Below are 20,097 nucleotides of genomic sequence, written 5' to 3'. Positions count from 1 at the left end.
ACCACCACCGCCGCCCACTCTGCGTCAATCTCCAGGTGCAGCCGTTATTCTCCACAGAACAAGAACGTCCGCCGTGAACGCCGGGGCCGCGCGAGGGAAAGAGAGTGAGTGAGGCAAGGGGTGACGATCACCGTTAAATTTTTTCATTGACGAAATTACCGTCTACCTAGAAATACGAAGCTAATACACTGCTACATTACTAAAGGGCTCAGCACGCGCCTGATTACGATGCAAACACAAAATTTAGCACTTTCGTATATACCTGCAGTAAGCAACTAGAAGGTTCGATGGGAGAAAGCGATCCCGTCACAAAGGCAGCAGCAACGGCAAAGCAGAGAACGCGACTCCATTCACCAGCGCAGCGCGAAAAGCGGCGTCAGAGGTGAGTCAGGCCGGCTCGGCACGGCGGCGCCACCTCCCCGTGGCCTGACGTCACGCACGCGCACGCGCCCCGCCCCCCCCCGCCCCCATTGGTCCTACGCCCGCCCTTGCCGCGCACGCACGCACACGCACCCTCAACACACACCGTTACGCACGCGCCCCAGCCTGGCGTTCAGGCCACGCCCCGGCCCCAGCCCGTCAGCCGCGCGCCCCGGGACCCTAGAGCCGGCGGTTCCTCGCCGGCGCCCCAGCCGCCACTCTGGGTCGGACACTGCGGGCCTTCGGCCTGGAGCGCGTGCGTGTCGCACAGACCAGGCTCCTCCGCGGGGCGGCGCAGGAGCTCCTGGGAAACGTAGTTCGGCCTCGCGTCCCCCTCGGGCGGGACCGCGGACGCCTGGAGGCAGGCACGGAGGACGGGTGAGCGTGCGGGGCTGTGGCTTGTTCACCAGGGACGAGTCCTTCGTGGGCTCAGCCTCGCCCGCTGAGTTCTCTTGCGTGCAGGGATCGCCTCACGGGAGTCTGAGCAGCAGGGAGCCTGCTCGGGAGGCGGCGGGGGGAGAGGCTCTTGAGGGAGGAGGGGCTACTTACCGGGTGCGAGTGGCGCGCAGGGAGCGAGTGGGGACCACGGGCGCGCGGGGCGGAGGGGTCCCGGGCTGGCTGCGGGTGCCACGCAGGGAGCGCCGGGGGGCCGGAGATGCGCGTTTGCCTCCTTCTCTAAGCAACACGGGAGGGCTGAGGGTGCACGCCTGTGTGCAGCAGCCTCTCTTGAATCTCTAAATCTAGTAATGGGTTGAATCACAGCCATCGTTTTTTTCACCTATTGCATTATACTGTGGTTGAATGCGATATGGTTTTATTTCCTTAATACTCTGGCGTATTCAATTGGCTGTTTCCCTTTGACTTCACCTATGCTCACAAGATTGCATTTTAATCTTTTTGTGTACTATCCTTGCCCATTATACTAACAAGATTTTACAAGCTTCATGAATAATTTGGACAGCACAGTCTTTTCTTCTGTTCTGTAAAACAGGTCACCACCCCCGACCGCCCCCCGCCCCACCTCCAAAAGTTTGGTACTATTTGGTCTTAAAATATTTAGTACGCATTTAACTTCTGACTCAATTTTTTTTTTTTTTTTTTGAGACAGAGTTTCGCTCTTTGTTGCCCAGGCGGGAGTGCAATGGCGCGATCTTGGCTCACCGCAACCTCCGCCTCCCGGGTTCGAGTGATTCTTCTGCCTCAGTCTTCTGAGTTGCCGGGATTACAGACATGAGCCACCATGCCCAGCTAATTCTGTATTTTTAGTGGAGATGGGGTTTCTCCATGTTGGTCAGGCTGGTTTGGAACTCCCGACCTCAGGTTATCCGCCCGCCTCGGCCTCCCAAAGCTCTGGGATTACAAGCGTGAGCGACCGCACCCGGCCCTGACTCAATTTTTTAAAAGTCTCATTGATTAGGTTTTTTAGTTCGTATTCTGTTTTAGATACCTTTCCTAGATAATTGTTTTTAATCTAATTTTTCAAATTTATTGGCATAAAATTGCCCATGCTATTTTATCACTGTAGGTAATTTCTATGGTGATTTTTAAAATCACCACTTTTTAATATTTTAAAATAACTGCTGTAATTGTTATTTTTTTCTTTTTTGAACCTAATTATCTAGGCCTTTTTTTCTTGATTACTCCTATAAGGTATATGTGTACATTAGTCTTTTCAAAAATGTAGATTTGGTTTTGGTTTTTTTGTTGTTTTGTTTTGGTCTTTTTTGGGGAGGGGGGTCCTATTACAGTAAGTTTTGCTCTTAATTTTTAAATTTTTCTTTTACTTTGTCTCTGTTTTTCTACTTTTTTTTTTTTCAAGACAGAGTTTCACTCTGTCTCCAGGCTGGAGTGCAGTGGCGTGATCTCGGCTCACTGTAGTCTCTGCCACCCGGATTCAAGCGATTCTCCTGCCTCAGGCCCCACCACGCCCGGCTAATCCAGCTAATTTTTGTTTTTGTTTGTTTGTTTGTTTTTGAGACAGAGTCTCTCTCTTGTCACCCAGGCGAGAATGCAATGGCAGGATCTCGGCTCACTGCACCTTCCACATCCCGGGTTCAAGCCATTCTCCTACCTCAGCCTCTGGAATAGCTGGGATCACAGGCGCACACTGCCATGCCCGGTTAATTTTTTGTATTTTTTAGTAGAAACGGGGTTTCACGGTGTTGGCCAGGCTGGTCTCGAACTCTTGAGCTCAGGCAATCCGCCCGCCTTGGCCTCCCGAAGTGCTAGGATTACAGGCGTGAGCCACCGTGCCTGACCATCTGCTTCTTGATTTGACTGGGTAATTAATTTACTACTCTTTATTTGTGCTCCAAGAAATGTGTGTGTACATTTTTAAGAGCTGAATATGTTAAAAGACTCATAATAAAAACAGGAAACACCTTAACCCCATCTCTTCCCAGTGGCAACCACTTGGAAATATTTAAGCAGTTCTGGCTTCGAACTCCTCTCAGTATTTTTTTATTCACCGATTTGAGACATTATTTTAAAATTTTTATCATGTTAAATAAGAACTTTGCCTGCCTTCTTTCCACATCCTTAAATCACAATGTAATTATTTTACAGATATTATAATGTAGTTCTCCCACAAATTTTGGATATATATGTTCAGTGTTTTCATTTGATGACTAGTCTTTAGTATTGAGCCATATTATGTTTCTTGTGCAAGGTTTACCTTTCTTGTTTTTAATGACTGCCTTTTTTATTCATTTGCTTAGTTTTTCTTATATCTATGTAAAATGTCTTTTGGTTCCATTTTCCTCAAGGGCTAATCTGTCATACAGTCTTATCACTTTTCTCCTTTCCTGGACGTCCCCCTGCAATGTAGATTGATCAGTTACTCTGTAGGCATGCAGCACGCTGGCATACCACTGGGCTTCCCTTTTGCCCTCATCAGTTTCCTCATCTCACCTCTGTGTTAGATCTCCTGTTTCCTGTAAAGCGCTTCTATTCCTGTTTGGTGGATTGTAATCTTACTGCCTTGAAGAAAGGGTCCATATGATCTACATATATTAAAGTTGTAGAAATGATTAGAAATTACTTTTTCCTCACATTTGTGTGGTGTTTTCACCGAGTATACAAATCTCAATAGGAAATTACTTTCCATTAGAATTTTGAAAGTCAGTGAAGCGAGATAGGAAATGGAGCAGTGTTACTGTTACTGTTGAGAAGTCCTATTTCATACCTTGTTCCTTTATGTGTAATCTGTTTATCATCTCTTGGAGCTCTTTGGTATTCAAAAATTTCATGATGATGTGTGTTCTAATTAGTTAAAGAAATTACTTGCTTTGATGGATCAATTCTTAGATACTGTGTTTTTTTAAGGAATAAGAAGTTTCTGGCCGGGCACCGTGGCTCACGCCTGTAATCCCAGCATTTTGGGAGGCCAAGGTGGGTGGATCATGAGGTCAGGAGTTCAAGACCAGGCTGGCCAAGATGGTGAAGCCCCATCTCTACTACTAAAAATACAAAAATTAGCCGGGCGTGGTGGCCGGCGCCTGTAATCCCAGCACTTGGGAGGCTGAGGCAGAGAATTGCTTAAACCCGGGAGGCAGAGGTTTCAGTGAGCCGAGATTGTGCCACTGCACTCCAGCTTGGGCGACTCTGTCTCAAAAAAAAAAAAAAAAAAAAAGTTTTCCTTTACTTGTTTGTTTCTTCCTCCTGTTTTTTCTTTCTGGAACTCTGAGTAATCTGGGGTTTGACCTTAAAATTGCTCATATAGTTGTCTTTTTTTACTTATTCTTACTTTTTGTTTTAGATCAGCTTTACTTATTTATTCATTTATTTATTGAAACAGAGTCTCACTGTGTTGCCCAGGCTGGAGTGTAGTGGCACATCTCAGCTCACTGCAGCCTCCACCTCTTGGGTTCAAGCAGTTCTCCTGCTTCAGCCTCCCGAGTAGCTGGGATTACAGGTGTGCACCAACACATCTAGCTTTTTTTTTTTTGTATTTTTATTTGAGACGGGGTTTCACTATGTTGGCCAGGCTGGTCTTGGACTTCTGACCTCAAGTGATTCGCCTACCTCGGCTCCCAAAGTGCTGGATTACGGGCGTGAGCAACTATGTTCAGCCAAGATCAGCTTTCTGGAAAAGTTCCTTAAGTTTATCTTTTTTTTTTTTTTGAGACGGAGTCTCGCTTTGTTGCCCAGGCTGGAGTGCGGTGGTACGACCTCGGCTCACTGCAAGCTCCACCTTCCAGGTTCATGCCATTCTCCTGCCTCACACTCCCAAGTAGCTGGGACTACAGGTGCCCACCACCACGCCCGGCTAATTTTTTATATTTTTGGTAGAGATGGGGTTTCACAGTAGCCAGGATGGTCTCGATCTCCTGACCTCATGATCCACCCGCCTCAGCCTCCCAAAGTACTGGGATTTCAGGCATGAGCCTCCGTGCCCGGCCCTAAGTTTATCTTTTAACCCTTGTACCTTTTGGGGGAGTTTTTAAATTATAATTTTTAACTTACTGGGAAATTAAAAAAAAAAATCCATAGAGTTGTATTCTTATTTCATAGAGGAAATATCTCTCTGATTATTGTTCAAATTATGAAGTTTTCAAACACATACACAAATATAATAGTATAGTGTACCAATCATCCTATTTTGTGTTTTCCTGATGAGAAGATGTACATATTTAGAATTAGCCAGCTGGACTGAGTTTAGATTATTCAGTTTTGTTGGCAACATCCAGAGCATGGTAACCAGGAGCCAGTCAAACATATGCCTTCTTCTTTCCATCAGGCCTGATCAAGGTGTTGACCTTGGCCACATCAGTGTCATAGAGCTTCTTCACAAGCCTGTGTGGAGGGCATGTTGACCTGGTGCTTGTTGGCTTTAAGATCTGCAGTGAGCACAAGTGTGTTACCTTCTGTCCTCTTCATGGCAGACTCAGTAGGAATTTGATGATAGCATGGTGGTCAATCTTGTTTCTTCTGAAGATACGTGGGCTGCCTCCAGAGCCTCAGCGTCTTGGGCTGCTAGAAGATGGGTGACATGCGGATCTTCTTTTTTGTTGTTGCTGTGGATGCCTTTCACCACTGCCTTTTTGGCCTTCAAAGCCTTTGCTTTGGCTTTAGCCATAGGAGAGGCAGGAGTTTCCTTCTTTGCCATCAGCGCCATCTTGTGAAAAAGGCCCCATCGTTCTATTTTGAAGCAAATCTTGGACATTATGTATTATTTGCAAATATTTCAGAATGTGTCTCTGAATGATAAGTACTCCTTTTTAAGTAGGATATTCTCACACCTGCAAAATTTGTAATTCCTTTATATCAGATTTATAGGCAAAAGCCAAGGGATGGGGTGGGGAGGGTGTGCCTGTAGTCCCAGCCATTCAAGAGGCCAGAGGCTAAGGTGGAGGATCACTTAAGCCAGGATTGCAAGGTTAGCCTGGCCAATATAATGACACCCTGTCTCTAAATAATAAGTAAATAATGTATAGGCATTGTTCAGATTTTTCCGTTTTCTCATGAATTTTTAAAATTGATTTCTTTGACTCATGGTCCAGATAATGTTTATACAATTTGAAGTGTCTATGGTTTTTCCATAGAAAAATTATGTCTCCATATTGTTTTAATTCCAATTTCCCTTGCTATTCTCTTTTGAATATGCTATTGTTGCTTTGAAGTTTGTTGTTTTCTGTTTCTTACATTGTTTCCTCTGAATTCCTTCTTTGCTTTTGTTTTACTCCTACACCCCACTGCTTTCTTCTGAGTTCAGCTTACATCCTTTTAGTAGTTCCTTCAGGAACTATCTTGAGTGGTTGACACACACACCCATATAGACGCGTTTTATACTGCTCTCAGTCTTTAGCATACGATTGAATTCTAGGTGGTGGTTGTTTTCCTTTAGTACTTTGAAGATATTATTTTATTGCCTTTTTGGCTTCTGTCTTTGCAACTGAGAAGTCTGTAGTCAGTATAATTGATATTCTCTTGTAGATAATTAGCCTTTTTTCTTTGGTAACTTTAAAGTTTCACACATTATTCTTGATATTCTAGTTTACCTTCAGTGTAGCTGGTAGCTGGTGTATTTTTAAAATGTATTCTACATGGCACATGGTATATAGGCTTTCAGATCAAGTACTTATATATCCTTCTTTCATCTTGGAGTAAAAACAATCTATATCTCACATTGCTTCTTTTCTGTTCCCTTTTTTCTCCTCTTCTGGAATTCCTGTTCAACACATATGCACGTCTTTAATCCATCTGGAATTTGTGAATGTGAGGGGTGTGTTTTTTTCCAAACAGAAAGCCATTTGTCTTGATAACATTTATTAAATAGTTCATCCTTCCCCCCACCGATTTAAAGTGCCATCTTTGTTATGTACTAAATGTCTAGTTACACAGAATCTGTTTCTGAAGATACTGTTTTGTTTTCTATTATTGCCCTAATATCATTCTGTTTTACTTACTAGAGATTTATAATGTATTTGGAAATATAATAGGGTAAGGCATTTTAAAGTATTTGCCTTGATTTTTTATATATCTTTAGTTTTCTATAAAACTTTAAAAGCTACATTTCAGGAAATCCCTATTAAATACATAGATTAATCAAAATCCCATGGTGATTCACCTAGTGAATCTCGCGATTTATTCAAATTATTTTTTCCTGTTGTTCAGTAAAGTTGTTTAGTGTTTGTAATTAGTCCTATAACTAGAAAAGAGATAAAACTATGAAGAATGAAGGGTTAAACCTGCAATACGATTCTTAATATCTTTTACTACAAGGCAAACAGATTTTCTTTCTTGAAGAGGAAGCCTAACTTTCTTTTTTGTTGTTGTTGTTGTTTGTGTGTGTTTTTGGGTTTTTTTTTCAAGCAAAGGATTTCACTCCGTTGCCCAGGCTGGAGTGTGGTAGCATGAACATGGTTCACTGCAGTCTCAACCTCCTGGGCTCAAGTGATCCTTCCATCTCAACCTTCTGAGTAGCTGGGGCTTCAGGCGCATGCCACCATGGTTGGCTAATATTTAAATTTTTTGTAGAGACCCAGAGTCCCACCATGTTGCCCAGTCTGGTAGCAATCCTCCACGGTGGCCTCCCAAAGTGCTGGGATTACAGGCATTAGCCCCTGTACCCAACCCAGAAGCCTAACGATTTCTTTTCCTTCTTGAAAGAAGGGTGTGGGTGTGGAAAAAATACCCCCGTGCACAAAACCTTAATTATCATAGGGTCATTTGGTTTACTCAAATTGTTGAGTTTCTGCCATGGGCTGCGGACTCTTCTAGGTACTAGGAATATAGCAGTAAACAAATCAGACAAAATCTATTTCTAAATGAGTTTCCCTAAAGTGACAGACCTATATACGCTCCTGGTTTAGGGACATAGAATCTACCTGATAAAGATCTTTGTCTAAATAAAAATGTCAGTTCTATAATTTTGTCCATTAAAACTGAGTTCTATTGATGTACAGTATTCACAGAAAAGACTTGCATTTGATGGTTAACTACCTAGTCTTCAAAAAGTGAGAACTTTAAAAATATTAGTATAATAAATTGTTTTGTGATTTGTCATGATCCTTAAAGTCCCCAAGCATGTATCTTTTGTATTTACACTATATGTTATTTTGTTATTTATATTAAATCCATTATAAAAATTATCCAGGAAAGTACAATATCTAATGTTAATAGTTAGTGCCTCACTCCTAAACTTGGGAATGCAGTTCATGGTTCTTCCTTTGTCATTTGACCCCATTCAAGTGTTAGATAGAATAAATTATCATAGATGACAATATGGACTTTGGGGAGGGAGGTTAAACTGGAAGTAATAATCAAATGAACATCTATTTCTTTATTTTAATCCAGGGTACATGTGCGGGATGTGCAGGTTTGTTACATAAGTAAACATGTGCTGCACCTATCAACCCATCACCTAGGTATTAAGCCTGGCATGCATTAGCTCTTTTTCTTAATACTCTTCCTGCTGCCCTCCCCCGACAGGCCCCAGTGTGTGTTCCCCACCCTGTGTCCATATGTTCCCATTGAAATGAACATCTGTTTCAAAGTCACATATACACCTTTAACTTCAATAAAATTCCTTGGTAAGGTAGCAGCCAAGTTGTCAGTCCTGTAAGGTTATTCTTGTAAACAAGTTATAGAAGAAATTTATATGGAACAGGTGTGTTTCACCGGGAAATTGTTTGTTTTTCTGTCCCAAAAAGTTTTTAAAAAGTAGCAAATAGTACATTAAATTTAATTTGACAGCCATGCATTTTTTACTGGTTGGTTCTCTTTAGTTTACATTTTTAAAAATAACTCATGCCCCATTCACCCAGAGCTCAAAGTGGTCTGCAGGAGAAGCCAGTACAAAGAATCAGGATGGCATTTCTTGAAGTGGGTAAGGATCGTTATATTGCATGTCAGTACAAATCCCAGTAAAGATTTTAAGCTGGTTAGACAATTTTATACTCACCTTTCCCCAAATGGGGCCCTGTTTCCACCTTTCTTCTTTTACCTGAACCTGCTTCTTTGGCTACAGGGAAGACTTCGGGTGAAATGCATCCCTCCTGTGACTGGATTGGAGACACCAGAACAGAAACATCCTGGTCTCTCGTCTCTACTGTGCAGGCTTATGTACTCATAAAATGGCAGTTATGGACCTATCCTCCCCATGGGCTTTAACTAAACAGGACTCTGCCTGTTTCCATCTGAGAAATGCTGAAGAAGAAAGGATGATTGCTGTATTTCTGACAACCTGGTTACAGGAACCAATGACTTTCAAAGATGTAGCTGTGGAGTTCACTCAGGAGGAGTGGATGCTGCTGGATTCTGCTCAAAGAAGTCTGTACAGAGATGTGATGTTGGAAAACTATAGAAATCTCACCTCCGTGGAATATCAATTGTGCGGGCTTACTGTGACCTCCCCATTGGATCAAGAAGAGATAAGGAATATGAAAAAGAGAATTCCCCAAGCCATCTGTCCAGACCAGAAGATTCAACCTAAAACCAAAGAATCAACTGTGCAGAAAATTTTGTGGGAGGAACCATCCAATGCAGTGAAAATGATAAAACTCACAATGCATAATTGGTCCTCCACATTAAGAGAAGACTGGGAATGCCATAAGATCAGAAAACAGCATAAGATTCCAGGGGGACATTGGAGGCAAATGACATATGCCCCAAAGAAAACAGTATCTCAGGAGCTATTCCGTGACTATCATGAATTAGAGGAAAACTCTAAACTTAGATCAAAACTTATTTTTTCACAGAGCATTTTCACGAGTAAACATTGCCAAAAATGTTACTCAGAGATTGGATGTTTGAAACACAATTCAGTCATAAACAATTATGTGAAAAACTCTATAAACGAGAAGCTCTATGAAAGTCATGAATGTGATACAACTCTATGGCATCTTCAGAGAAATCAAACAGTACAAAAAGAGTACACATATTCTAAACATGGAATGCACTTCACACATAATATGTTTCCTGTACCTAACAATTTGCATATGGCACAGAATGCCTGTGAATGTAATAAAGATGAAACGCTGTGTCATCAATCATCCCTTAAGAAACAAGGACAAACTCATACTGAAAAGAAACATGAATGTAATCAATGTGGAAAAGCCTTCAAAAGGATTTCTAATCTTACTTTATACAAGAAAAGTCACATGGGTGAGAAACAATATGAATGTAAAGAATGTGGTAAAGTGTTCAATGATTCCTCAACCTTAAGGAGACATGTAAGAACTCACACTGGAGAGAAACCCTATGAATGTAATCAGTGTGGAAAAGCTTTCAGTCAAAAAACATCCCTTAAGGCTCACATGAGAACTCACACTGGAGAGAAACCTTATGAATGTAATCAGTGTGGAAAATCCTTTGGCACAAGCTCTTACCTTATAGTGCACAAGAGAATACACACTGGAGAAAAACTCTATGAATGCAGTGAGTGTAGAAAAGCCTTCAACACAAGCTCTCACCTTAAAGTTCATAAGAAAATTCATACCGGAGAGAATCTTTATGAATGCAGTGACTGTGGGAAAGTTTTCAGTGGCCTCTCATCCCTTAGAATGCATATAAGAACTCACACTGGAGAGAAACCCTATGAATGTAAGGAATGTAGGAAAGCCTTCAGTGTTTCCTCTTCCCTTAGGAGGCATGTGAGAATTCACACTGGAGAGAAACCCTATGAATGTATTCAATGTGGAAAAGCCTTCAGTCAGAGCTCTTCACTTATAATACACAAGAGAATTCATACTGAGAGAGAAACCCTGTAAGTGTTATGAATGTGGAATTGCTGTTTTCATTGTCTTAAGGTGGATTCTAAGCTCCTTGTCTCAGTCTTTGTTCTCTAAAATAACCATTTAAGGTTACAAATGGCTCTTTTTTTAATATAACATTTTGTTCTATAAATACTAATTATGACTTTTTTTGATCCATGGCTATTTAGAATTAGGTATTTTTAATATGTGAGGTAGGTATATTTGCAGTTATCTTTTTATTGTTGGTTTCTAGGTTAATTCCATTGTGTTCAGAGAATCTGGACTATATTTTACTGCTTTGTTGGTGTTTTTATGAAAGTTATTTTCTGGCCCAGTGAGACTGCTATTGCTAGCAGCCAACCAAACATTTGAGCTCATCTTTCCTTACTAATGAATTCCATCTTAGCCAAGAACAATAAGATCTCTGGTTATAGAACTGTTCTTTGGCTTCTTGTAGCTAAGGGTAGCCATATCATTCATTCTTGCTGATTCAAAAATAGACATACCACTGGGAACAGAACTATCTATCTTGTCCTCTACTTTTTGCACTTCATCTTTGTCCCTATGAATTGGCCATTCCTGAAGCTGCTGAAAGAGCTATCTTGTGATCATGAAAATGACAACTGTAGCTGAGGGATGAAGTAGAAGAAAGAGATCCCTGTTCCTCAAAGAAATCTTTAAATAGTTGTACCAGCCCTGCACTACTTGTATCTGGACATGTTCCTACGTGAGAAAAATAAGGTTTTTTGTTTGTTTGTTTTTTGAGATGGAGTCTCGCTCTGTTGCCCAGGCTGGAGTGCAGTGGCACAATCTCAGCTCATTGCAACCTCCATCTCCCAGGTTCAAGTGATTCTCCTGCCTCAGCCTCCTGAGTAGCTGAGATTACAGGCACCACCGTCATGCCTGGCTAATTTTAGTATTTTTAATAGAGACAGGGTTTCACCATGTTGGCCAGGCTGGTCTCAAACTCCTGACCTCAGGTGATCCACCCACCTAGGCCTCCCAAAGTGTTGGCATTACAGGTGTGAGCCACTGTGCCCAGCCGAGAAAAATATGTTAATTGATTTTTTCTTTTTTCTTTTTCTTTTTTTTTTTTTTTTTTCAATTTTTCAGACAGAGTCTCTGTCTCTCAGGCTAGAGTGCAGTGGTGTGGTCACTGCTCATTGCAACCTTGACCTCCTGGTCTGGTCTCAGGTGATCCACCACAGTCTCCTCAGTAGTTGGGATCACATATGCGTGCCACCATGCCTGGCTAATTTTATAAATATATATTTTGTAGAGACAGGCTCTTCCTACATTGCTCAGGCTGGTCTCAAACTCCTGGGCTCAAGCAGTCCTCCTGCCTTTGCCTCCCAAAGTGCTAGGATTACAGGCATGAGTTACCATGCCTGGCTCTTACTGATTTTTTTTTAAAGCACTACATAAATACAGTCAACGCAGTCACCATATTGTAGAAAAACAGAGGTATATAGAGTTCAATGTTTTATGTTGGATGTACACATTTGAAGAGGAACATAGAAAAAAGTATGGAAAAGGAATGTTGACCGAGCTTTTATGCTTAAGCAGCAGATGAAGATAGAACCAAGATCACTGAAAGCAAGTGTTTAGAACAGCAAAAAGAGTATCCCAACATTTCAGCATTGGAACTACAGAAAGTTTCAGATAGAGGGGAAGTTACCAGTTTTAAATGCTAAGTAAAGCATGAGATTTTGCTGCTTGATCTTGTAGATACTGACCAGATTAGTTCTAACAAAATATGGAAAGAGTGGCATACGGTGGAAGAAAGAACAGCAGTAGCTGCTGTTGTAGTTATTCATGTTAGCCTCAGAGGATGGTGAGACATCCAGATGAAGAGGTTGGTATGCAATTCTAGAACTGAGGAGGTGTCTAGATAGAGATATAAATTTTAGTGACATCAGTAAAGAGACAATAACAGGCTTTGGAAGGTGAGTAAGAATGAAAAGGGAATGTCTGCCACCTACCCTGAAGACATACATTTAAAGGAACCATAGTAGAGAGTTAAGAGGAAAACAAGAAGAGTGGAGTTTCACTGAACCAAGACAAACGAGTTTCAAAAAGGAAGGTGAAGTTGGCCGGGTGTGGTGGTTCATGCCTGTAATCCTGGCACTTTGAGAGGCTGAGGTGGGTGGATCGCAAGGTCAGGAGATCGAGACCATCCTGGCCAACATGGTGAAACCCTGGTTCTACTAAAATACAAAAATTAGCCGGGTGTGGTGGCACACGCCTGTAGTCCGAGCTACTCAGGAGCTGAGGCAGAAGAATCACTTGAACCCGGGAGGCAGAGGTTGCAGTGAGATGAGATCTCACCACTGCACTCCAGCCTGGTGACAGAGCAGGACTTTGTCTCAAAAAAAAAAAAAAAAAAAAAAGGAAGGTGAAGGCAACTTTTTAGTGTTACTTAGGGATCCAATTAGATGAAGTCTAAAAAGGTAGATATACAGCCATGTGAAGATCATTTGTGATTGTAGTTGGAAATAACATAGTGGTACATTGAAGATGGTTGCTAGATTGGGCTGACTTTAGGAATCAATAAAGGGCAAAGAAGTAAAGACTGGATGTAGACAAGTTTGAATAATAGGAGAAAGGGCAGTAACTGGAGAGAGATTTGGAGTAAAGAGATAATTGTTTAAAATATGAAAAACTAGAACATGTTTGAATTTTAGTGTGATGAATGTAGTATGGTGAGGTTTAATATGCAGCTTAATAAAGTTTAATATAAGCTTCTGAGAATAGGGTGTAGATGTTTAGAGCACAAACAAAAGTATTGGTGTTTGCCATGAGGCGGAGGGATACTTCCACCATTCTTTCAGGAGTAGAAAAATGGGTGGGTTGGTTTAAATTACCTGTTAATTTATTTACACCTAACTGTACTAAGCAGTGATCAGAATATGTGAACTATATAATGTTTTGTGTTTCCTAAGAACTGTGTGGCAGCCACTAATTACTAACCAAATATATATATATTTTATTCTTTATGAATAGATCTTCAGTTTTGCTAACAGTAGTATTGTATTTAGCTACAAAACTACTTATCCCAACCTCTTTGTAGCCTTGATGCCATTTCTACTGTTCCTGGCCAATAAAATATAGATATATGATTATAGGTTTCATGGTAAGATTATCTGCTAAGAGGAAGGTGGATGAAATACTGCAAGGAGGTTTTAGTGAAGAAGATCTCTATGTATTTGAAAGTCCTTCCAAGTTATCAATAGAGCCATCAGTGGAGAAGACAGCAAAGCAAGTAGCAAAGTGTATGTGAATGAGGAGAGGTCATTTAAATAAAAGATAGCAAGGAAGAGAGGGAGAAAGTGGTATAACTAGATGGTATGAGCTTCAAAGGAAGGAGTGGTTTTCACCAGGCTGCAATGGTTAGAAGCAGTGTTAGGAAGCAAGGAAGATACTGATCCCACTTCCAACCTGTGGATATGTGGGATACATGAGAATAAGCCCCCTTGTGATGTGACTGTTGTCAGATAGGTGTTTTTTTCTTCCCAGGGAACAGCCAAGTTTAAATTAATGAAAGGAAATGTTCAGGGAAATAGTTGAGGATATTAAGGGAGTTTATTAGGGGAATCTCAAGAGGGCACCATGAAAGAGTCTCCAGAAGGGCAGGGGTTTAGGGTTTCTGGCTTTGGCCTGAGGAATACAGAAGATTGTAATGACAGTATTGATAGAGGAAAAAAGACCGATCAGGGGCTATGACCAGTGAAAACAAAATTTAGAGGGAGTATAGGTTAAATCCCAGCAGTCTATAAGAAGATGATGGGTATTTAGATCTAATAGGATTCATTTGTAGCTTGGAAAGGAGAGCCTGCAGTCATGCTGTGAAACCAAGTGGTTTCAGGTGTTAGCAGCCCTGGTGGGTATAGCAGTAGCCATCAGTAGTTAGAAAATGGTCGCAACTGGCTGGGTGCAGTGGCTCACGTTTGTAATCCCAGCACTTTGGGAGGCCAAGGCAGGTGGATCACGAGGTCAGGAGATCGAGACCATCCTGGCTAACATGATGAAACCCCATCTCTACTAAAAATACAAAAAATTAGCCAGGTGTGGTGGCGGGCGCCTGTAGTACCAGCTACTCGGGAGGCTGAGGCAGGAGAATGCCGTGAACCCGGGAGGCAGAGGTTGTAGTGAGCCGAGATCGCGCCACTGCACTCCGGCCTGGGCGACAGAGCAAGACTCCGTCTCAAGAAAATGCTCCCAACTGCATGTGGTCCTTGGGTGAGATCATCTTAAGGAGTACTCAGCAAGGGATTGTACTTTGCTTGGTTAGGACTGGAATTTACACTCTAATTTTGGCCCAGTGATCTTGAAACAGATTGAGCATCTCAAATCTGAAAATCTGAAATTCAGAATGCTCCAAAACCTGAAACCTTGTGCGCCGATGTGACTTTCAAAAGAAATGCTCATTGGAGCATTTAAAATTTCGGATTTTCAGATTTGTGATGCTCAACTAGTAGGTATAATGCAAATATTCCAAAATCCAAAACACTTCTGGTCCCAAGCATTTTGGATAAGGAATACTCATCCTGTACACCAGCAGGTAGACTCAGGCACAGTCTCGCCCGGCATCTCACCTGGGTTTTATTGCATTAGCCTCCTAACTGGTTTCTCTGACTTGAATCGTACTTTTCTTTAGTATGTTTTCTATGCAGCTGCCATGGTATCCTATTCAAAAAAAAAACAAAACAAAACAAAACTTTGTGGTTTTTAATTATAAAACTAATACATGCATAGGAGAAAACAATGTAAATAACTTCTGCCCTACACAGAAGGGAAACCCTAGAGTCTACTGCCTTAAAAAATTAATATTGTAGGTGAATGTGCATTCTGTCAGACTATGTACATACAAACATTTTATAAAAATTCAGTTATACCTTTTATCCCACATCTTTTTTTTTTTTTTTTTTTTTTTTTTTTTGAGAAGGAGTTTTGCTCTTGTTTCCCAGGCTGGAGTGCAGTGGCACGTTCTTGTCTCACGGCAACCTCTGCCTACTAGGTTCAAGCGATTCTCCTGCCTCAGCCTCCCAAGTAGCTGGGATTACAGGCATGTGCCACTACTCCTGGCTAATTTTGTATTTTTAGTAGAGACAGGGTTTCTTCATGTTGGTCAGGCTGGTCTCAAACTCCTAACCTCAGATGATCCGCCCGCCTGAGCCTCCCAAATTGTTGGGATTGCGAGGCCATCGCCCCCGGCCTATCCAACATCTTTTTAAACATCTTTCCGTGTCAGTGCATGTAGTTCTATTTCATTTGTAATAGCTGCTTAGTATTTGATTATATGCTTGTACCGTAATGTATTTGATCTATTTGCCTCCAGAGTTTTTATAACAATACTGCAACCAATAATATTGTTTATATATTGTGCTTTCCTATCAACTGTTCTCTACACTTCCCAGGGTGATCCATCTAAAGTACTAACCTGATCATATAACATTTCACTTTTAATCTTCTTCTAGCCTTTTTCTCCAGTTAAGATAAAATCTTTTTACAAGACCTTGCACAAATTCTTGCCTTTTCAGGCCTCGTCTCTGGTTATTCCCTTTATCTTCACTGTCTCCCTAATTTAACCTGTCCTATTTGTCCTTTAGGTATTATGTCCTTCATCTGCTTTAACAATACTTGTCACACTTTCACACTGTATTGCCTGTTTGTGTATTGTGCCCTCTACACTGTAAGTTTTGGTAAGGTGGGAACTTTGTCTAAATTTTTCATTGTTTTATTACTTGGCCCAGTGTAGGTGTTCAGTTAAATATTTACAGTTCTTCAGCAAATTTTGTGCCTTTTCTTTTACTTAGCATTCTAGTGGAAGTTTAACTTAAAAGCTATTTAAGTGATTGTAAGGTAAAAGTTGCAAGGAGCAGGGTGCAATGGCCTGTGCCTGTAGTCCTGTCTACTCTGGAGGCTGAGGTGGGAGGATTGCTTGAGCCCAGGAGTTTGAGACCAGCCTGAGTAACATGAGACTCCATTATAGTAAAAATGCATGGAATTAATTTTTCTTCTAGGTATAGGAAAATGTTCCACCATAACAGGTGTGCAGAAACTAAGACTGTTAGGACAACAGCAGTTTAATGTTATTTATATTATGTCCCTCTCCTAGTCCTTCTCCTCTCTTCCCTCATCCCACTCACCACCACCCCATTCACTACACAAACTTATTTTTTGTAGAGCTAGTGTTCATATTCTGTTCCATTATATATTATAATATGAAAAGGCATGAGTTGACCAAGTATTGGTGAGTGTGTGGTATACTTGCTTTAGACTACCAATGGAAGCATAAATTAGTACAAACTTACTGGGTGGGTGTGGTGGCTCACATCTGTAATTCCAGCACTTTGAGAGGCTGAGGTGAGTAGATTGCTTGAGCCCAGGAGTTTGAAACCAGCCTAGGCAACATGGCAAAACCCCATCTCTACCAAAAAAAAATTACCCATGGTAGCATGAATCTGTGGTCCCAGCCACTAGGGATGCTGGGATAGGAGGATCACTTGAGCTGCAGTGGGGTTGAGGCTGCAGTGAGCTGTGATTGCACCACTGCACTCCAGCCTGGGTGACAGAGTAAGACCCTGTCTAAAAACAAAAACAAAAACAAAAACTTGGGATAGTTAAGCAATAAATGTCCAAAGCTGGAATATTTATAATCTTTAAATATTAAAAACCTAGCAATTTTAAACTGAGATTTTATAAAAGGATTCTTCATGTATAAGTAACAATATTCACCTCAGTTTCATGCCCTAGTGAAAAACTGGAAAATTCCTAAATTCCCAGTAACAGTCAATAAAATGGAATATAATGCCGTCATTAAAATGTAATTCTGTGTGGATTGACATGTGGAGATATATTTGATACATTATGAATTTTAAATAGTCACAAAATATGGTATGACTTTTTAATGCATGTTATAAATATGTGTGTGTGCATTGAAAATATGGAAAGACATAACACCAAAGTTTTGTCAATGGTTATTTATGTCATAATTTTTTTTCTTTTGTCTTTTTTTAAGATGTCTAGTTTAGTGAACAGAGCTGTGGTCTATTTCTTAAAAATAATTCTATCGTTAACTTTTTAATAAATACTTTTTAAAGCACGATTTTAATATCTTCAAGGTTGTAAAGTAAATAATTTGCTTAGGCTGTTGTTGGATACATAGAGATTCTTTTCATTTTTTTAAATACCAGATTTTAAAAATTGAAAAAATTTTTTTTGAGACAGAGTCTTGCTCTGTCACCCAGGCTGGAGTGCAGTGGCGCGATCTCTGCTCACCGCAAGCTCCACCTCCCGGGTTCCTGCCATTCTCCTGCCTCAGCCTCCCGAGTAGCTGGGACTACAGGCACACGCCACCATGCCCGGCTAATTTTTTGTATTTTTAGTAGAGACAGGGTTTCACCGTATTAGCCAGGATGGTCTCGATCTCCTGACCTCGTGATCTGCCCGTCTTGGCCTCCCAAAGTGCTGGGGAAAATATATTTTTTAACTTACCATTTCTATCTCCTACCTTTTAAAGGCAAACTTTTTGAAAGTGTTCATAAAGGGTGTGGATATTTTTTAGACTTCCTCTTACTCTAGGCAAAATTCAAAATATGACGAATACAAATAAGTTTCTCTGATAAGAACAGGGAATTGTGTTAGAAAAAGCAGTCAGGGCTAGGCGCGGTGGTGCATGCCTGTAATCCCAGCGTTTTGGGAGGCAAAGGTGGGTGGATTGCCTGAGCTCAAGAGTTCAAGACCAGCCTGGGCAACATGGTGAAACCCCATGTCTACTAAAAATACAAAAAATAGCTGGGCGTAGTGGCGCACGCCTGTAGTCCCAGCTACTGGGAGGCTGAGGCAGAAGAATCACTTGAACTCAGGAGGCGGAGGTTGCAGTGAGCCAAGATAGTGCCACTGCACTCCAGCCTGGGTGACAAAGCAACACTGTGTCTCAAAAAAAAGAAAAAAAGAAAAAAAAAGCAGTCAGGAAAGGTCTCCATGAGAAAATATCATTTAACTTGAAATACGAAGGTAAAGAAGGAGTAGGGAGCTCCTTCTTCTGGCTCCATGGGCAGAGGTGGAGGGACAGAGGAAGAGCTTTCTAAATAGAATAGCAAGAGCAAAAGGACTCATCAGGATTTGACATATTTGTGGAACAGAAAGTAAGTCCAGTAAATGGAAAACTGTTAGGCAAAGGGGTAAGGAGAAGAGTATATGAAACCAGATTGAAAGGAGGCAGGGGCCAGATAAAGACCTTGCTAGCTATGACATGAGTTTATACTTTATTTGAAGAGTTATGAGGAACTATTTAAGTTTTTCAGAGATTGAAATTATTTGTTTTAAAAAGGTCACACTTTTGTATAAAAAAATCTTGAGAGACTAGGAAGCTATTTGCAATAGTTCATGTGTGAAATTTGAATGCCAAAAACTAATTTCCTTAGCATTCACTTTTTTATTTATTTTTTATTTTTCTTTATTTTTTAATTTTCTGTAAGTTACTGGGTTTCCTTTTTAGTTTTTCCATAAGTTGCATTCACTTTTTAAAAGACAATGAGATTTGTTTTAGCATAAACAGGAAATTCATGGCTAATACATGTCATGACTTAAATTCACCTCTAACTTAAGAAATGCATGTCAAATACATAAAATTATATTTTCTACCTATGACCACAGTTTCATGGGAGTTTTGATTTTTCTAAAATATTTTTTAATGCAATACCCATTTTTTTCCATGCAATTTTGTCCTTTGTGATATTGAGGGTATTCATGATGCAGAATTTATTTTTAAAAATTATTTCTGTAATATTTATTTTTCCCTTTTTTTGAGACAGTGTCTCTTGCCCAGACTGGAGTGTAGTGGCACAATCTCAGCTCACTGCCACCTCAACCTTCTGGGCTCATGTGATCCTCCTACCTCAGGCTCCTCAGTTGTGGGGACCACAGGCATGTGCTATCACACCTGGATAATTTTTTTATTTGCATTTTTTGCAGAGATGGGGTCTCACTGCATTGTCCAGGCTGGTATCAAACTCCTGGGCTCAAGCAATCTTTCTGCCTTGGCCTCCCAAAGTGCTGGGTTACATAATTTTGTTTTGTTTTGTTTTCTTAAAAGAATTGTTAACATACCAGATAATTTTTTACACTTTTTGCCACTTTTTCTATGTCCTGCCTTTTAAAGGCAGACTTTTTGAACGAGTTGCTAAGGACTCAGACTCTTTCTTCCAAATCACTCATACCCAATATGCAGGTTTTGCTACCTCTCTTTGCTCTGAAATTTCTTGGATCTCTTCAGAGGGATTTAACAAATTTCCTGTCCTTTTTCTCTTTTCTTTTTCTTTTATTGGTTTTGTTTTGTTTTGTTTTGTTGAGATGGAATCTTGCTTTGTCGCCCAGGCTGGAGTACAGTAGTATGATCTCGGCTCACTGCAACCTCCACCTCCTGGGTTCAAGCAATTCTCCATGCCTCAGCCTCCACGAGTAGCTTGGATTACAG

At 40.9% G+C, this 20,097-nt stretch overlaps 2 protein-coding genes across 18 annotated transcripts in view; one reads left to right on the top strand and one right to left on the bottom strand.

Annotated features, from left to right (window-relative positions):
* Positions 1–637, bottom strand: part of ZNF10 (zinc finger protein 10) — a 37,918-nt gene extending 37,281 nt beyond the window's left edge. For 4 of the 13 annotated variants that reach the window (XR_010122726.1, XR_010122725.1, XM_063646893.1 and 1 more), the window contains exons 1-2: positions 263–429; positions 3–180 (exon numbers count right to left, since the gene is read on the bottom strand). The gene's annotated coding sequence lies outside the window, so the exon portion shown is untranslated. Of the gene's footprint in view, positions 1–2; positions 445–526 lie in introns of those variants that run through there. The other 9 variants (XR_008493017.2, XR_010122724.1, XM_063646892.1 and 6 more) reach the window with 5 other exon arrangements.
* Positions 552–17,652, top strand: ZNF891 (zinc finger protein 891). Of its 5 annotated transcripts, none has more exons than XR_010122728.1 (3): positions 556–798; positions 8,891–11,323; positions 12,958–17,652. XR_010122728.1 is itself a non-coding variant. In XM_063646897.1 (3 exons), exon 3 carries the CDS (start codon positions 8,997–8,999, stop codon positions 10,629–10,631), a length of 1,635 nt encoding a protein of 544 aa, XP_063502967.1. In that variant the 5' UTR covers positions 557–798; positions 1,529–2,701; positions 8,891–8,996; the 3' UTR covers positions 10,632–17,652. The 5 variants fall into 5 exon arrangements, 3 of the variants coding, with proteins under 3 accessions (XP_054300893.1, XP_063502967.1, XP_054300896.1); XM_063646897.1 differs by adding an exon at positions 1,529–2,701 and having other exon boundaries at positions 557–798; positions 8,891–17,652; XR_010122729.1 differs by lacking the exon at positions 556–798 and adding an exon at positions 8,582–8,749 and having other exon boundaries at positions 12,958–12,984.
* Positions 17,653–20,097: the final 2,445 nt, after the last annotated feature.

This window comes from Pongo pygmaeus, chromosome 10 (genome assembly GCF_028885625.2).
Source record: "Pongo pygmaeus isolate AG05252 chromosome 10, NHGRI_mPonPyg2-v2.0_pri, whole genome shotgun sequence".
In the NCBI taxonomy this organism is placed as follows: Eukaryota; Metazoa; Chordata; class Mammalia; order Primates; family Hominidae; genus Pongo; species Pongo pygmaeus.
The sequence above is the reverse complement of the archived record's forward strand: the minus strand, read 5'-3'. Positions and strand labels throughout refer to the sequence as shown.

Coding starts and splice junctions, on each gene's coding strand:
- ZNF891 (XM_054444918.2), top strand. CDS start 8,997: ATGGCAGTTATGGACCTATCCTCCCCATGGGCTTTAACTAAACAGGAC.